The sequence below is a fragment of the Sceloporus undulatus genome, chromosome 4 (assembly GCF_019175285.1).
Source record: "Sceloporus undulatus isolate JIND9_A2432 ecotype Alabama chromosome 4, SceUnd_v1.1, whole genome shotgun sequence".
Taxonomy (NCBI): Eukaryota; Metazoa; Chordata; class Lepidosauria; order Squamata; family Phrynosomatidae; genus Sceloporus; species Sceloporus undulatus.
In genome coordinates, this window is record NC_056525.1 from 1691828 (window position 1) to 1709780 (window position 17953).

General features: G+C 45.2%; 1 protein-coding gene across 1 annotated transcript in view; it reads left to right on the forward strand.

The window, feature by feature from the left end:
- Positions 1-17953, forward strand: part of CTNNBL1 (catenin beta like 1) — a 155363-nt gene that overhangs the window by 96316 nt on the left and 41094 nt on the right. Inside the window, exon 11 of the mRNA XM_042462623.1 lies at positions 10509-10690. Within this exon, the coding sequence (XP_042318557.1) occupies positions 10509-10690 (182 nt within the window). The remainder of the gene's footprint in view (positions 1-10508; positions 10691-17953) is intronic.

Below are 17953 nucleotides of genomic sequence, written 5' to 3' on the forward strand. Positions count from 1 at the left end.
GATGGTTAAGAGATGATATGATAGCCCTGTTTAAGTATTTGAAGGGGTATCATATTGAGGATAGAGCAAGCTTGTTATCTGCTGCTCCAGAGACTAGGACATGAAGCTATAGATTCAAGTTTCATATAATCATACAGTTGGAAGAGACCCCAAGGCCCAACCGGTCCAACCCCATTCTGCCATGCAGGAACTCACAATCAAAGCATACCTGACAGATGACCATTCAGCACCTGTTTAAAAACAGCCTTCAAAGAAGGCAATGCCACAAGACTCCAAGGGAGTGTCTTTCACTGTCAACCAGCTCTTACTGTCAGGATGGTCTTCCTAATGTTGAGATGGAATCCCTGTTCCTGCAGTTTGAACCTGTTGCTGTGTGTCCTATTCTCTGGAGCAGCAGAAAACAAGCTTGCTCCATCCTCAATATGATAGCCCTTCAGATACATAAACAGGAATCTCTTGTCATCCTTTAACTTTCTCCAGGCTAAAGAGACCCAGCTCTCTAAATGACTCCTCATAGGGATTCATGCTTTGTAGACCCTTCACCATTTTGATCCTCCTCCTCTCTGAAAAGGCCACCAGGCCTCCCCTCTGGTACATCTGGGTCCTGGCTTCCCTCTCCTTTGTCCCTCAGCCCCCCTTGCACCCACAGCATACCAGGACCGGAGCATCCCTTTGCTTTCTTCCACACACCTTTCTCTGCCTTTTTCGATTTTTGCAGGGAGAGGCAGCTGGCAAGCGGCAGCCAGGAATGATCTATTCCTGCAGACCGAGGCTGGGTAATGCTCACCAGCAGCAGCAGGGAGCTGAATAAATAACCAGAACCATGGATTATTCAGATAGGGGTGCTGAGTTTTCTTAAGGCTAATTAAAGCAAAGCTACAAAGCTCTGGAACGATGGACAAGAGGGAAGCGCGTCGACTGCCCCCCTCCCTGCTCCCTGCCCCCCTGCCTTCTGGATTTTGCTGTCCTTTTCTCCTCTGGAAATGCTAAGCTGGTCAGCTAGCCTTGCAGAACTAATTACCTGGCGCCCCAGAGCCAGAGGAGGGGACCTTGCATTTTAATTCTTTTGGTGTCATGCTTCCTCTCTCCTTGCCCTGTGGCTCTGCTGTTTACCCTCCTCTTCTCCCCAGGTCCTGGCTGGCAAATAACAACAAGGAGAATAACGTCTCCCTGGACGTGGCTGCTGCCTTTTAGAAGTCACTCTGAAGGACAAAGTGGGAATGAGCCAGCAACTCCATCTGTTGCTGCTGCTGCTGTTGCTGCTGCTGCAAAGACAGCAGCTCTGGAAAAATAGGGTGAGTGGGTGGGTGCCCCTCTCCCTGGCAGAAGAGGAGAGCTTGCAGGTAGAACTGCCCCTGCTCAGCCCCAGGGACACAGTGGTACACTTCTGCCTCCTCACGACCCAGGACAGATGGCGAGGCAGGTTGTTGTTTCTGGGTTTTCATTGGGTTTTCTTGGCAAGACTTCATAGAATCATAGAGCTGGAAGAGACCCCAAGGGCCATCCAGCCCAACCCCCCTTCTGCCATGCAGGAACTCTCAATCAAAGCATACCTGATAGATGTTATCCATCCTCTGCTTAAAGACTTCCAAAGAAGGAGACTGCATAACTCTCTGAGGGAGTGATTTCCACTGTCGAACAGTTCTTACTGTCGGGAAATTCTTCCTAATGTTGAGGTGGAATCTCTTTTCCTGGAGCTTGCATCCATTGTTCCGTGTCCTGTTCTCTGGAGCAGCAGAAAACAAGCTTGCTCCCTCCTCAATGTGACATCCATTCAAATATTTCAACAGGGATATCATATCACCTCTTTACTGTCTCTTGTCCAGGCTAAACTACCCAGCTAACTATGTCTGTCCTCTTAAGGCATGGTTTCTAGCCTTTCACCATTTTGGTGGCCCTCCTCTGGACACACTCCAGCTTCTCAACCTCTTTCTTGAATTGTGGGGCCCAGGTGGGGCCCGACGAAAGCAGAATAGAGGGGCACTATGGTTCCCTTGATCTAGACACTATACTTCTATCGACGCAGCCTAAAATAGTATTGGCCTGTTCAGAGGAGGTTTACCATTGCTGTTCTCTGAGGCTGAGAGTGTGTGACACACCCAAGACACCCGGTGGGTTTGAACGGCCAAGCCGGGATCCAAAACCTGCTCTCTATAGAGTCATAGTCCAACTCTCAAACCACTATTGCATGTAGGCTTGGCAGGAGGAGAGGAGTGAATAAAATGTGGTCCATGCCCAGGGCTGGCTTTTTGGTTCCTGAGTAAAAGAATAAATAAAAACATTTTTGGAATGTTTTGCCCAAAAATGGCCTCTTGGCAGGGAGTGCGGACATTTTTGCTATGTTTATGAGGGGCCTCTGGGCCATTTTAGCATTGGGAGAGGCCTTTTTTTGAAACAGCCATGGACTTCTGCTCACTTTCTGTTACGACAAAAGCCCACTCCTGGGCATAAAATGGCAGAAACATGGCAGAAATGCCCCCACATTCCTTGGGCATTTGGAGACAAAAACCTGGGGGGGGGATTTCTATATGCATGTGTGAGTGTTGGGGGGCTTGCAGCCCTTCAGGGTCTCCCAATGGGGTTAATATGCCCCCCTAGCCTTACACAGTTCCAAACCTTGCTATACATTCTTTGGAGTGGCATCAGGTGTGAACCCCAAGTAATCCAGGCTGGTACTTTTTGCTTGCCCAAGAAGACCTTAAATGACCGGCTGCCTGAACCGAGTGTGAAATGAAAAGTTCCTTTCCTCAAGCTTTCACTGACATCCTCCTCCCATTGACTTCTTTTATACTAATTAGCAAAATCGCTGCTTAGCAGATTTTGGGGGAAAGTGTTGAGGCAGCAGAGAAGAGGGAGAGGCTGGCAGTCTCCAGTTTTGACTGTCCATTTGCAATTTTGCTCTTGTAGTGAGTTTGGCTTCTGCCACAGGCAGAGGGGTTTTGGAGTCCTTGTTAGTATCACGGCCAAATGTTAACATCCGTCCAGTGGCACAGAAAGGGTAAATTTCTATCCAGTGAGTTTCTAAGGTATGTTTTTCCTTTAGATTGACAGTTTGAGGCTGAGGAATGATAGGGAACAGACTGGGAGCATGATATTTTTTTCCTCTATTGCTAACCTGCTTGCATGGTCCTCATAGCTGTAGGAGAGAGTGATGGGTCAAGCTTGCACACTTAGATTTTATTTGTTTTCTTCCACACTGTGTCCATCTTCCATTGGCCTTGCCCTGCGGGAGTTCAGTCAGGAATACGCTTGCTAGAATTAGTTGTTTATAGAGTCCCAGTTCTTCTGCTGGCTGTGAGGGGATGCTGGATACCATTAGCAAAAGGGCTGGGATGAGGCTCTGCTGTAGACAGAGGATGCAGACAAGCTGGAGTCTGTCCCGAGGAGGATTACCAAAATGGCGAAAGGTCTGGAAACCCCCCCAAGCCCTTTGAGGAGCAACTTAAGAAGCTGGGTAGGTTTAGGAGTGAAACAGAGAGCCAGCATGGCATAGTTGTGTGAGTGCTGGACTACCATTCTAGAGACCAAGGTTTGAATCCTGCTCAGCCATGAAACCCACTGTGTGACCCTGGGCAAGTTTCATTCTCTCAGCCTCAGGGGAAGGCAATAGCAAACCTTCTCTGAACAAATCTTGCCAAGAAAACCCCATGATAGGTTCGTCTTAGGGTTGCCATAAATCAGAAATGACATGAAGGCACATAACAGCAAGGGGTGAAATGGTCAAAACCAGGTTGCTGCAGTTATGAGAATGCAGATTTGACCATGTTTTCTTCTTGAAGGTGAAAGGAACTTGCATTGGCTCAGTCGAAAGGGGGAAGATGATGAAATGGGTGGGATGTCTGATAAGCCTAAACAGGAACAGGAGAGGTTCTTAAACCCTTGATTCACTTCCCTGTACATTAGATGGACCCCTTTGGACTGGTTCAGAAGAGAGAGAAACCAAAGCCAGGGTTGAGAGATCGTCTGTGTAGGGACACTCCAGGCAGCTGCAGGAGTTTTAGGAACTGCCTGCCTTGCAAATGAGCCGGTTTGGCTTAACCTGTGTTATTTTATTTTCAGTATCCATATATACAGCACTTGCCGAGTCCCCCAGGTTCTCCGGGAAGCACGCAGTAGGAGTTTTAAAAGCATCAGATTCAGTTGTGGCTTGGTGGCCTCCAACGAGAGGTTTAGAAATGTCACATTCAATTAAGGTCTGTCTCCAAGCACGATTCAATTTCTTCCCCAGATTGGGAGCTGCCATGCAGGGCCTCTGTGGGAGGAAGCGTCAGGTCCCTTCTGAGGCTGGCAAAGTGACAGAATGGCTCTCTCCAAATCCTTGGGAACAAACAGACTTACTCCTCTGATGACTTACGGAGAGGAATACCCTGGTTCTCTCGAGGGAAGGGCTCATGGGAGCAGCTATACATGGGAAGAAACATACCCTTTTTATTTAGATGCTGGAGAGGGCAGGGTGGATAGACCCAGGGGACCCAGACTCTGCCATGACGGCATTTATGAGGGGCATTCTTTGACCAGGTGCTGATGGCCCAGCCCCATGGCAGGCAGAATCAGTTGTGTGGTGCAGCTTCCCTGCAACAGCCCTTGCAAGATCCTTTCATTTCTCTTCTTGTTTTCATGTCACATCGGCTCCTTGGAAACTCAAAATTAATGTGTGTCTACTGAAATTCCCATTTATTAGCGGCCTCATGCTGTGTTTGCCTAGCGGAACCGATCACTCTAATGCATCCTTCCACAAGCCTCCTGCCATGAAGCCCTTTCATGGAAGATGCTTGCCTCTCCCTTCCCTGGATTTATTTGGGGGTGGGGTGGGGGTGTCTTCTTCTTTGGAGGAGAGGATGGGCTGCTTCTGGCATCTCTAAAACACTTTCCCTTCTTCTTCTTCTTCTTCTTCTTCTTCTTCTTCTTCTTCTTTCTTATATCCCACCATTCTCCCAACATAGGGACTCAAAGCAGCTTTTGCAGCATTTATAACAAGGGCAGGATGGAGAGAGGTGTTGCAGGGATGAGGATCATCTTTTCTACTTTATTCAGTTTTTCAGACTTTTGGGAACAGGAGCCGGCATGGCAGTTTGATCATTGGACCTACAACTCTAGGGAGCAGGGTTTGAAGCCCCGCTCAGCCATGGCAACCCAGAAAACCCTGTGTAGATTCATCTTAGGGTCACCATAAGTCAGAAATGCCTTGAAGGCACACAACAACTACCACCTTCTTTGATAATCAGTACAGTCAGCCCTCCTTTGCGGCTTCGACTTTTGCAGATTCAATTACTTGCAGATTTGATTAGTATGTTTTCTCTAAGAATCTCTATATCCTCCAGTGCAACTGCTGGAAATTGGCCATAGAGTTGTGCTGGAGGACTTAGAGGTTACAAGAGGAAACACTTCTCTGGGCATGTATAGGTCCTCCAGTGTGATTGATTCTGTGGTAAACATCTGGCAAATGTGGACCATAGAGTTGTACTGGAGGACCTGGAGATTCCTATAGAGATGTTTTCTCAGATTAAAAACATAGTGTTTTTTTTATTTGTGGAACGTGGAGCAATGGATGCAAACTGCAGGAAAAGAGATTCCAGCTCAACATTCAGAAGAACTTACTGAGAGTAAGGGCTGTTTGACAGTGGAACACCCTCCTTCCTCGGAGTGTAGTGGAGTCTCCTTCCTTGGAGGTCTTTAAGCAGAGGCTGGGAATGCTTTGATTGAGAGTTCCTGCATGGCAGAATGGGGTTGGGCTGGATGGCCCTTGGGGTCTCTTTCTTCTATGATTCTATGATTTGTGTTTTTTCCACTTTTACAGAGGTCCTGTGTCTCTAACCCCAATGAATGTGAAGGGTCCAATGTATTTTAAGGTACTTGGTGCCAGGAACAGGAGGAAGGTTTGAAGATTCAAGGAGAAAAAATAAATGAAAAGGGGGCTTTATGAGGACCAGGAAACCTCAACAAGGAGAGTTGTCCCCAGCCACCTTTGCTTAGGACTTGCAGATTTATAGTAACGACTTCTCTGATTGCGTCTCTCCATCTGGAATGGGGTCTTCCTCTTTTCTAATTTGCTCTCAGCTTTTTCCAAGCATCATAGTATTTTATGATGAGCCCTTTCTTTTCATGATATGCCCCAAATAAGACAACCTCAGTTTAGTCCTCCTTGTTTCTAGGGAGAGTTTGGTCGAGTGTAGCAAAGCGGTGCCTTGGTATCCAGTGGGGTTTGGTTCCAGCACCCTTTGTGGATACCAAAATCCATGGGTGCTCAAGTACTATTAAATACAATAGCATAGTATGATGGTGTTCCTTATATAAAATGTCAAAATCAAGGTTTACTTAATGGAATTTGTATTTGTTAAAAAAAATTCAAGCAATGGATGATTAAATCTGTGGATAAAGAATCAGTGGGCCAACTGTGCCTTGAATTTCTCCATGTTGAAATTCATTTTGCTAGTTCTGGCCCAGCTCTCTAATCTGTTAAAATCATTTTGAATTCTGGTAATCCAAGTAGTTTGTGGTTTTTTGCTGTTGAATCGCTTCTACCATCAGAACATTCTCCTTAATGTTTAGGTGGAATCTCTTTTCTCGTAATTTGAATCCATATCCTCTCCTCGCACACCTTCTAGACTTGATGCAATAACAAACCAGAGGCTCTGTTGATCCTAAGGGAGCTGCTTTTGGCTTGGTGAGCCCCATGCTAAGGTCCCAAGAAACGGCTGCTTCTCATCCTGGCTGAGTCTAGTCCAGTCCTCATTTGGCAAGGCTCTGGGACTTAAGATGAACTGCTTGCCCTCTGTTTGAATAAATATTTCAAGTAAAATCAACCTGAGACAGTCCAGTCAAACAGGTATTGATCCCGGAAAGCCTGAACTTCAACCCAATGAATATTCCAAGGATGGGCTGCCTGCCTCCTGCCTCAGCGCTGATCAATATGCAATTACCTGCCCTGAAAGAGTCCTTACGTTCTCCAGCCAAAACTTGGACTTCATTTTTATTTTGTACCCTCTTGTTAGTTGGACTGACTCCCAAGGTGAAGGAGAATTGCAAGTGATGGTGGGTGTGAGAAGGTATAATTCTGGCTCCCACGATAGCTCTTTTCTTTTAAGCACTCTCTTGCTCAGCTCCAGAAAGGGAACGTCTTAAATTTGCTGGTCGGCGCACAGTGGGCCATTAAACTAGGCTCCTAATAAACCCGACAATGCAATTCTTGTATTCGATTTTGAAGTCTAGAGTTCCAGTATTGTGAGGGAGGCGTGGAAGTCCAGGCTTCCAGAGCAACCCATCAGAAAATGCTTCTTAAGGCCTCATTATTTCTCCTGCAATCTCCAGGACCACCAGCTGCCAGGGGCCTTACTGAGTGAATCTAATGGACTGAAGAGGCTGGGGGGCCAGAATGGGACTTTTAGTGTTATTCTTTTAGCCGAAAACATCCCACTCGCATATATGTTCTGCTGGCTGGGAGAGCGAGGTTTTTCAGAAATGAGATACATGGGTGTTTTTAATGTCATGGTTTACATTTTTGTGTTTGCTTTAAATATCCTTTTGTCGGGCTCACCTCTCTCCGAGGCATGAGTACAAATATATGCACCAAATAAATTAAAAATGATAGGTTGGCCAGAAATAATTCACCACACACTTCAGTTTAGTTATTAAATGCATAGGAAGTGATAATGATAGCAGCAGCCCATGCCCCACTTACAAAGCAAACAGCACAATTCACACACACACACCATTTTGGGCACATTCTGGGTTCAAATCCTGGCTCAGCTGCGACAATCATTTGCAATTTACAGACAGTCACAGTCATTCAGAGGCAATTGTTGTCAGGATGGCATGTCAAATCTAATTTGTTTTTCTCCCGAGATCCACCAGCCCATAGCTAGGTGGGAAAGATATATATGTTGTATTGAAGGTAAGGATGCCTCAAGAGCATTCTCTGCCCAGGAATTTGCCTTCAGTACTAGAACTGAACCGAACTCTCAGTCCCTCTCACAGAAAAGTCCACACCACATTCCCCAAGATTTCTTCATCTCAGCTGAGCAGCCTTTGTTGGGAGAGAAAATAGAACAGCATTTAGTAAAGATAAGTAAGTGGCCATAAGACCCGGGGAATAACAGAGGAACAATCTCACTGGATCCTGCCAAAGTTGAATGGCAGCAGGTGGTAGCAATGGAAATTTGGGCCAATATGATCGAGAAAGAGAGATTAAAGTGAGGGTGGCAGGCTCTCCTTTGGAGGTCTTTAAACAGAAGTTGGAGGGGCATCATCTTTTGGAAGTGATTGAGCTGGGCATTCCTGTAGGGCAGGGGCTTGGACTAAGTGGCCCTTGGGACCCCTTCCAAGACAGGACAAGACAGGACCTTCTTGGTGGCTGCAACCTGGCCCTGGGACTCCCTCCTCCGTGAAACCAGAATGGACTTCTCCTTGCTGTCCTTCTCTTAGCAGGCAAAGACTTGTTTTATTCCAGGAGGGCTCTAGAGAACCAAAGCTTTTTGAAGCAAGGATTTAAAGAGCACGTTGGAGTGTATTTAATTGTTATCACTGCATTTTTAACCATTTCATGATGTCTAAATAGCTTTTAAATGTTGCTGTTAGTTTAATTCGAGTTTAATGAGGATCCTTTGTGTATTTTAGTTTTGTTGCATTGGGTTTCTAAGCTATTCTGAGTCCCAGTTTTGGTGAAAAGGCACAGTGGTACAGATTGAGTTTCTCTTTCTCTAGAATTCTGAAATTCAAAATACGCCAAAATCGTCCACATGAGTGGCTGAGATAGTGGCACCTTTGCTTTTTGATGGTGCAGAGCACACAAAGTTTGCTTCATGCACGAAATTATTTAAAATCATGTGTAATAAATTACCTTCAGGCTATAGAGTGGGACCTTGGTATCAGCTGCGGTTTGGTTCCAGGACCCCCTGTGGATACCAAAATCTGTGGAGGCTCAGATCCCATTAAATATAATGGCATAGTGAAATGGTGTCCCTTATATAAAATAGCCAGCATGGCATGGTGGTTTAAGCATTGGGCTGTGACTCTGAGGACCACTCACTGTATGTCTAAGGTGTATATGAAGCCTGAATGAATGGCATGTTTAGATTTGGGTCTTGTCTTCAAGACATCTCATTATGTAAATATTCCAAAATACTTGTGGTCCCAAACGTTTCGGATAAATTAGACTCAATCTATAATCATCATCATCATTTGGCTGTCTCTGACCCAGATATTCTTGGCTTCCATTTAGGACTATCTGGGCACCTGATGCTTCTGTCTTTCCGGATTCCAGCCAAGAAGGGAGCCAGCTCTGTGATTTTGGGCTGAGCATCCAGGCCTCTTGCATTGGAAGAGATCAGTGTTGACTCAGAAGATGCTGCCAGGATTTGTTCTCCTCTCTTCCCTCCCTCTCCTCTGCTTGTGTTCCAGTTCACCCTTCCCAGTGGCTGTGTTTTCAGTTAATGTTCCGGGATGCCTCTCTCAAAACAAGTCTTCCCTGAACAAATCGGGAGTCAATGCTTTGCTGAGTGAAGCTGTGCCCGCTATCAAATGCCTCCTTCTCATCTTCTTTTTCTTGGCATGAATTGTAAACACGCGTCTACAGCGGGGCTTTGCAACAGCGTTTTCAGAGGAGCTTGCTTTTCGGTTCTTGGCTGCACCTGCTCCTGACAGCAGCCATGCAAAATCAGAAAATCCAGGTCGCTTCTCTAACAAGACTTTTGCATATTGAGGCTGAAGCTGCTTTGGGGTACTAGTGTTTGTTGTGCGTGCGCATACACAAACATATAGATATAGGAAAGAGAAGTGGAGTCAAAGTATAGGGAAAGAGATTCCACTTCAAAATTAGGAAGAACTTGCTGAGAGTAAGAGCTGTTTGACAGTGGGAGACACTCCCTCAGAGGGTGGTGGGGTCTCCTCCTTTGGAGGCTTTTAAACTGAGATTGGATGGCCATCTGTCAAGGGTGCTAATCCTTTCATCCAAAATGAGATACATACAGGATTTTAGGCTTTTTAAAAATTTTCATATTGTTTTCATAGAATCAACACCCCCCCCCAAAAAAAAATCATTAGTACATTTTTTGAATGCTTGCATTATTTTTATTTAAAATTGTAAATTGCTTAAATATATTTCATTTTAAACTACCCAGGGATCTTGTGCTGTAGGGCAGGATGCAAGTAGTTTAATACCTAAATAAATTATTAACTCTCTCTCGGCTGTTATGGTGCAAGAGGGTCTAGAGGAAGAGAGCAAAGTTTTAAGCATGTTCAAGATCTTTATATTGTTTTAATTGGCTTTTATTTGTTTATTGCTTTGAGAGCCTTTGTGGACAGAAATACTTTAAAATAACATGAAATAAATAAGTTTATATGCTTGAGATTCCTCTTGCCTTTACAGTCTAACTCTGGGCGTTGCTGCTTGTTCATCTTTCCATGCAGCCTCATCCATCTGCCACAGGGGAAAACAATCTTTCCTCTTATGGCAAAGTACATTGCCACCTGGTTTGGTGCCCGGAAATTAATTAATTTCCTCTTTTGCCCAGGGAGAAGAAGATTTCCAGGAGCAGCGCCTTGAAAGTGTTGGATCATGCCATGATTGGGCCCGAGGGGGCAGACAATTGCCACAAGTTTGTGGACATCCTGGGCCTGAGGACCATCTTCCCGCTGTTCATGAAGTCCCCAAAGAAAATGAAGAAGGTTGGGACCTCCGAAAAAGAGCATGAAGGTAGGATCAAAACCCCAGATCACTCTCCCAGCCACCTTCCCAAGGAAGGGGACCCCCTAGATATAAACAGCAGGACCCATCCAGGCATCACAAAATCCTTCTCCAGTGCCATTTAGCAAAGTCAGGACGCATGAACAAGTTTGCCTCCTTGGTGGAAGTACATTGATGCTGGGTCCGTTCCCAGCTTCTCCTCCTCCTCCAACTAGTAGCATGGTGGTTAATTAGCACTTGCATATGCACATGTGCGCCTGTCGTTTGAAGCTGTCTCTTTGATGCCAAACTCTTTTGAAAAGAGTAATGAGCCAACTGCAAATGTCACCTCCAAAGCAGTGTTTTTCCTGGCTCCCAGCACTGAAGTGTGACGTGAACATCAGGCACTGCAGACACAAAACCACTTGTGGCTCCCTGTTCCCTTTCTCAGTTCCCCTCCGCCAACCAGACACTCCCCAGGGAAACAACACACAACTCCCCCCCCCTTGCTTTCTCACAAAGCCACAGAACTCTCCGCAACAACTCGATTTCAGTGTTGTTGTTTTTCTCCTTCTGAGCACAAGAAATGCAGACACTGGCATGAAATAGCTGATTCCAGAGTCCATGCTGTGGCAATGCTGTTTTGGGTCTAACCAGAAAGGCACAGAAATCTGTGCAAGTTTGCAAGGCAACTTACGCTGTGGTGTGTGTGTGAGAGAGAGAGAGATCAAGTTGAATGTAAAATCACATTGTCTGCCAGTTATATTTATATATGGACTTAAGTAGTTTAAGAGTGCAAGGGCCATCCAGTCCAACCCCCTTCTGCCATGCAGGAACTCAATCACAGCATACCCAACAGATGGCCATCCAACCTCTGCTTAAAGGCCTCCAAAGAAGGAGACTCCACTACTTTCCAAGGGAGTGTCTTCCACTGTCAAACAGCTCTTACTGTCAGGAAGTCCCTCCTAATGTTGAAGAGGACTCTCATATCATAATCAGGCACTGTTCTCAATTAAACAAAGGTACAAAGCCAGCCCAGTTAAACTAAGTTAAAGATAGCGGGACTGGGTTATGAAATGTCAGCCCACATATTTTTATGGCGATCCTTGAGCAAAGTTCGGTTCAGGAGCAAACATGACAAAGGGATACCGCATCATTTCAAAATTAGCCTCTATAATCTCTCCTTCTGACTTACAAGCGTTATAACCTGATCTTAAAAGACTGCTTTAGCTGTAGTGATACAACCAGCTGTTTGCAAGGCTCTCCCTGTTATCTAAGAGGTAAAGTTGTAGTGGGCTCCTTTGCCCCCTCTAATGCCAATTAGGGTCCCATGGAAAATGGGAAGAAACCCTGTGGCCACGCTTGGGGTTTTTCATGCCTCTTGGGGTCTCATGGGAAAGCTTTTGCTTTCTCCATAGAGATCCTTCCTGCAATCTCTGGGAAGAAACTACGGGACCATTCTTGGGTCTGAGGTGGAAGTCCGCAGATTCGGGATGCCCTCAATATCTTTGGCCTCATTCTGTGTTGAACTTGTTTCTCCTGGAGCCCTTTATAAAGTCATGGAATGGGTATCACACTCTCTTGAGGCACAGCTGTGCACTAATTCATATGGTCCAGTTGTGGATGATGGTGTTTGGGGTTAGGAACAGGAGTGGATGTTTGTCTTCCCAGACACTGCCTGTCTCACTCTTAAGGTTTCCAAAAAATTAGTGGGTGGCGGGTGGCAATGAGACAGGAACCTGGGGCAGCTTGGATATAGATTTAACATCAGGGATTTATTTTATTTTTTTGATGGAGTCCAATTTTCTTTGTTGTGCATCACTGGGCAAGTGAGTTATTGAGATTCCTAGCAATTCCAGTTAATTGAGACGTTTAACAGGTCTCCCCGATGGCCAGCCATTCTGCTGCTGGAGGCAGGTGATGCGGGGGGTTAACAGCCGCTCGATACCTTTACTTTGCCTTGCTAAACTTCTTCTGATCAGGAGGCACTCCAGGAAAAACCCTGCACTCCTGTGCCTTGAGGCTTCTCCCCATCTGTCTTGAAAAAGGCGTTTCAGAGGGGGCCTTCGCTCTCACCTTGATTCCTGGAGGCCAGATTCATGGGAGAAAGGATGTAAATTCAATATATAAACAAACATTCCTTCCCATGGATTCTTTCCTCACCACTCGTGTTTCCTTCAACTCCATTTATTGTCAGATCCCTGTGTCCACGAATTCTTTATCCATGGATTCAACCATCCACAGCTTGAAAATATTTTTTAAAAATATAAATTCCAATATGCAAACCTTGATTTTGCCATTTTATGTAAGGGTCGAAATTTTACTGTCCATTGCATTTAAAGGGACTTGAGCATCCATGGATTTTGGTATCCATGAAGGGTGCTGGAACCAAACCCCATCCGATATTAAGGCACCACTTTGCTATACTTGACCGAACTCTCCCTAGAAACAAAGAGGACTATACTGTACTTAGGTTGTCGTATTTTGTGTACATTGTGAGAAGAAAGGGCTCATTGTAAAATGCTATGAAAAGCTGAGGGCAATTGGAAAAGAGGAAGACCACATTCCCGATGGATAGATGCAATCAGAGAAGCCATGGCCATAAATCTGCAAGACCTAAGCAAAGGTGGTTGGGGTCAGGGGCACTTGGAGATCTCTCAGTGGATACCTAGGGCCCACTGTATATGAATAGTGATTAATTAAATACTTATATCCTGCCCCTTCTTGTGCATTTTCAAGGTGGTGTTTGATCAAATCAGTTGAACCATGGATATGTGCGCAGCTGTTAGAAATATGGCTTGGTTCTTGGCTGTTTGAAGGACCCTCAAGGCACCAGATCCTGTTGGATCTTGAGTGCAAAGCAGGGTTAGCCCAGACTAGGCAATGGATAGGAGACTGTGAACAAATCCCAGGTGTTGTTAAGCTCTATTTCAGAAGAAAGAATTGGCAGAACCACCTCTGAGGATTCCATTTCTAATAAAACCCTATGAGAATTTCATGGGGTCACCATCCGTTGACAAGCAACTTGAAGCCATAGACATATACAATATAAGACAGAACCAAAATACCCTAAAAGGCACCAGATACTACCTGATGTTGGAAGTTAAGCAGCGTCAGCCTTGGTTAGTACTTCAGTGGAAGGCCAGCAAGGAATGTCCAGTGCTGTAGGCTACATTTCAGAGAAAGGAACTGGCAAAACCATCTCTGAATATTCCTTGACTCTCTGAAATTTATGGGCCACCATAAGTCGACAGGCAACTTGAAGGCACTTATACAAACACACACACACATCTCACTTTATGATCTCCTTTTAAGAGCTCTGAGATCTTCTGAAGAAGCCTTTCTCTCAGTCCCACCGTCTTCTTCAGCTTGTTTGGTGGGAACGCAGAAGACAAGGCCTTCTTGGTGGCGTCTCCCAGACTAGAGAGACCAGGATGGCTCCTTCCTTGCTCTTCTTCTTCTTCTTCTTCTTCTTCTTCTTCTTCTTCTTCTTCTTCCAGGAAATCAAAACCTTCTTATGTCATCAACTTTTTTTGAAACTGACCGGGATGAACTTTCAAATATGTCCTGAGCCTCATTGAGTCCCATTATTAGAAAGACAGGATGCAGATGAATAAAAGAAATAATACAAATAAATAATTTAATCAAACTAATTGCAAATTAAACCATTTTGACAAAGCAAAATAGGGCCCACTCACCTGCCCCTCTGATCCAGCAGAGAGTGGCAGAATCGCCCGCCTCCATGATGTGTACAAGTCTGCTTAACCAATCACACTTTCCAACTAAAAATTGGGAAAAGTAGCCCCCCACTTCTCTATTAAGCCTTAAACAGTTGCTGCCATTTAAATTATAGAATGGCATTAAGCTGTTCACAAACAAGCACTTTCTGTTAAACAAGGATTAAAATGGGTGTCTTGATGACTTTTGTTGCTTTTTAAAAACTTTGCCGTTGAACCGTGTCTTTGCCACAAGTCTTCTCTCGCACCCCACCGCAACCACAACCCCCGAGACCAAGTCTTCCTCTGGGTCCTCAATGGATCGGGGGGGGGGGGGAGGTCTTCTTGGCTTGGCCTTTGCTGGCCAGCAGTCAGCTTCAGTACCATCTCTCCTTCCAGTACTAATTTTTAAAGTATTAAGAAGCCAGAGTGATTAGTTTGCTAAGGAGAAGAAAGTAGTGTGAATGTTTTTAGCAATAAGAGAGAAAAAAATGGAATTGTTTGTGCTTAATGTGAGAATTGATGTAGGTTTGATTATATGAATAAAAATATATTCTGACATTTTAAGAGAAGCATTTTTAAAGGTCTGCTCCTTGCCTAGGGAGGCTTGTTCAAGGTAGGACACAGGTGTGTCCCTGGCTGTGGTTGTCATCGTGTGCCGTCAAGTCTTTTCCAACTTACAGCAACCCTAGAATCGACCAAGGGTTTTCCTGGCAAGTTTCTTCAGAGGGGGTTTGCCATGGCCATCTTCTGAGGCTGAGAGAGTGTGACTTGCCTAAGGTCTTCCAGTGAGTTTCATGTCCGAGCCAGGATTTGACCTCTTCTCCAGAGCCTTAGTCCAACCATTACACCATGCTGACATCTCTCACTAAACAGCTGCTTGGTTAACAACACAGGCTAGACCAATGTAGCCATTTCATACTCAAAGTAGGAAGGAAGCAGAGATGGAAGGAAGCAGAGATGGATGGAAGGAAGGAAGGAAGGAAGGTCGGTCCTTGCGGCAGCCAGACAAGAAGGTTTGCAAAATACACCCGCTCTCCTTTGGCCATGCATCTCCTTGTCTGTCTTTGCAGCTCATTAATGACAAGACCTAATTATGCAGCAAGGGCTAAGCGTTAGTAGAAGCTGCTCATAAGTCCAAAAATACATTTTTGGGGTGGAGATTGAAATCTGTAAAATAGATGTCCTTGTGCCGCTAAAGCAGTGAGACCTTCTGACTGTTCAACAATTGGATGGTGAATGTTTAACTCTCCATCATGGAGTGCAGACACAAGCAATGGGCCTAAATACCCAAAATGCATCAGATCCTGCCTGGGTCAGCCATGGTTAGATGGGTGACTGCTTTTGACTCCCAGGTGCAGCAGGGCTGTATTTCAGAGGAAGGAACTGGCAAAATTGCCTCTGAGGATTCCTTGCCTAAGAAAACCCTGTGAAATCCATGGGGCCACCATAGGTCTACAGGTGACTTGGAGGCACATGCACACACATGGCTCCAGATCCCACCAGACTTTGGAAGCTAAACAGGGCCAGTCCTAGTTAGTACTTTTAGCATTTAGCATAGCTGCCCCAAGATTGTGGAATGGTCTCCTGGAAGAGATCTGTCTTACCACCTCCCTGGAAACTTTCAGGAGGGCAGTTAAGACGGAGCTCTTCCGGCAAGCATACGCACCTGATCTCATATGAAACATAGATCCACGTTCCTATACAGGATGAGAGTATTCCGCCCCACTGTTGCTTGTGGAATCCTGGTTTTATTGCTATGTTAATTGCTATTTTTGCATTTTAACTGTATTATATTTTATATTATGCTGTAATCCCGCCTCAATCCGCTCAGGAGAGGCAAGAAAATATAAATAATAATAATAATAATAATAATTATTATTATTATTATTATTATTATTATTATTATTATTTGGATGGGAGACTGGCAATGCATGCTAGGAGCTGTAGACTCTATTTTAGAGAGATGAACATGGTTTACTAGCCCTTTAGGGCTAGGAAGTGCTTTGGTGCTATGAATTGGAAAGATGATGTTAATGCCGAGAGGCACATCTATGTTGCCTAGTCTTATTGGAACTGAGTGGCTTCTGTGGGCAGTGGGGCTGGTGCCCATAAAAGATGGTGTGCCATCTTCTGCCCATATTCCTGCCCCGAAATGGGAGTTGGGAGCCTATTTCTCTCCCCCTCGCCCCACTTCACACTCTTTATGGGAGGGATGAAGCTCAAGTCTTTCCCTGTCTCCCGTCAAGAGATTATGTGTAAAACAATGTTTATCCTCTTATTCAAAGCCCTTCTCCCAGCTGCTAGAATTGCATTATTACGTGACTGTGACTTGGGTAAGCTTTGCCTTTATTATGAAATTTCACGGTCCCAATTAAACTTTGTAGAATAAAATTTAAAGGTGTTTTATCTCCAGGACATTTGCAGCTGTGTGTCAGGGAATAATTTCTTTGGGACTCTTCATTTTTTCTCTTCTCCCTGTCTGCTGCATGGATTTTCCTACTCTCATTGTCTGCGATCTATTCTACCTTCTTCTGGTTGCCTCCCCAAACTCTCACCAAATCCCTCTGCTCTGCATTGGGTTATAGTCAAATACATGGGGGTCTCCCCCCCCTGCTCTGGTCAGACAAAGTAGCCCTGGTGGGTTTTTCTTTTTCCTATGAATGTTTAATTTGGGCCATTATCTGCACCAGCGACAGCACTGCAGCTCGGTGAGCCAGTCTCCTGTTTCTGCCACCTTCTGATCGCCTGTATGCAAACAAAAGTTCATTTTGATAGAAGCGATTATTTGCTCACCTTTGCCCAGAGTCTGCACTCGGCATCCTAATCTCTTGGCTGCGGAGTGGAGATAGGGAGTGTAAATTTAATCGCGGAGAATTTGAGAGTGTTTGGAAATAGTAGCAGAACCTCAGGAATCCAGGAGCCTTTGTACTCCAAGGAGATGGGTTTCTGCGCCCTTAACCGCCGAGGCTATGAGAGATTGGCATCTTGCTACATTAGGGATTAGATTGCCCTGTCTGAGACCTTAACTTGTGCCAATGGCACGCAAGTATCTTAGCCGTTCAGGCTTGATTTGCTCTAGAACCCAGTCATTAATGTCTTTTTAGCAGTCCATAGTTTTGCAACCATACATGCAAAGTGGAGTGAGATGGTCAGTAGAGCCAATGGCAAATGACCACTTCCAGTGTGAGGCTTGGTTCACCTGCCCTCAAGTCACATGCTGTGGTCCCCTTGCTTGCAGCTTCTTGCAGCACATTAAGATCCTGGCAGACTCATTATTCTAATATTACAGTTAACTCTGTGCCACCTTTTGGCTGAAAATGGTACAGGAACCTTTAAACCAGACTGTAAAATACATTGGACAAATACCATGGATTGCCAAAAAGACAAAGAAAGTGGGGTCTGGGAGGAAATCTGACCAAAAAGCCTGTGTTCCTCCCGGCCTGGCATCGTCTTGTCTGAATGATGCAGGCCATTAGCCCCAGTCTGGGATTGAGCAGACCAGACATGGATCCAGCCTGATCCCAAGAGGCCTTTAATCTGGTCCCAAAAGATTGGCTGTTTGCAGCAGAGTTTC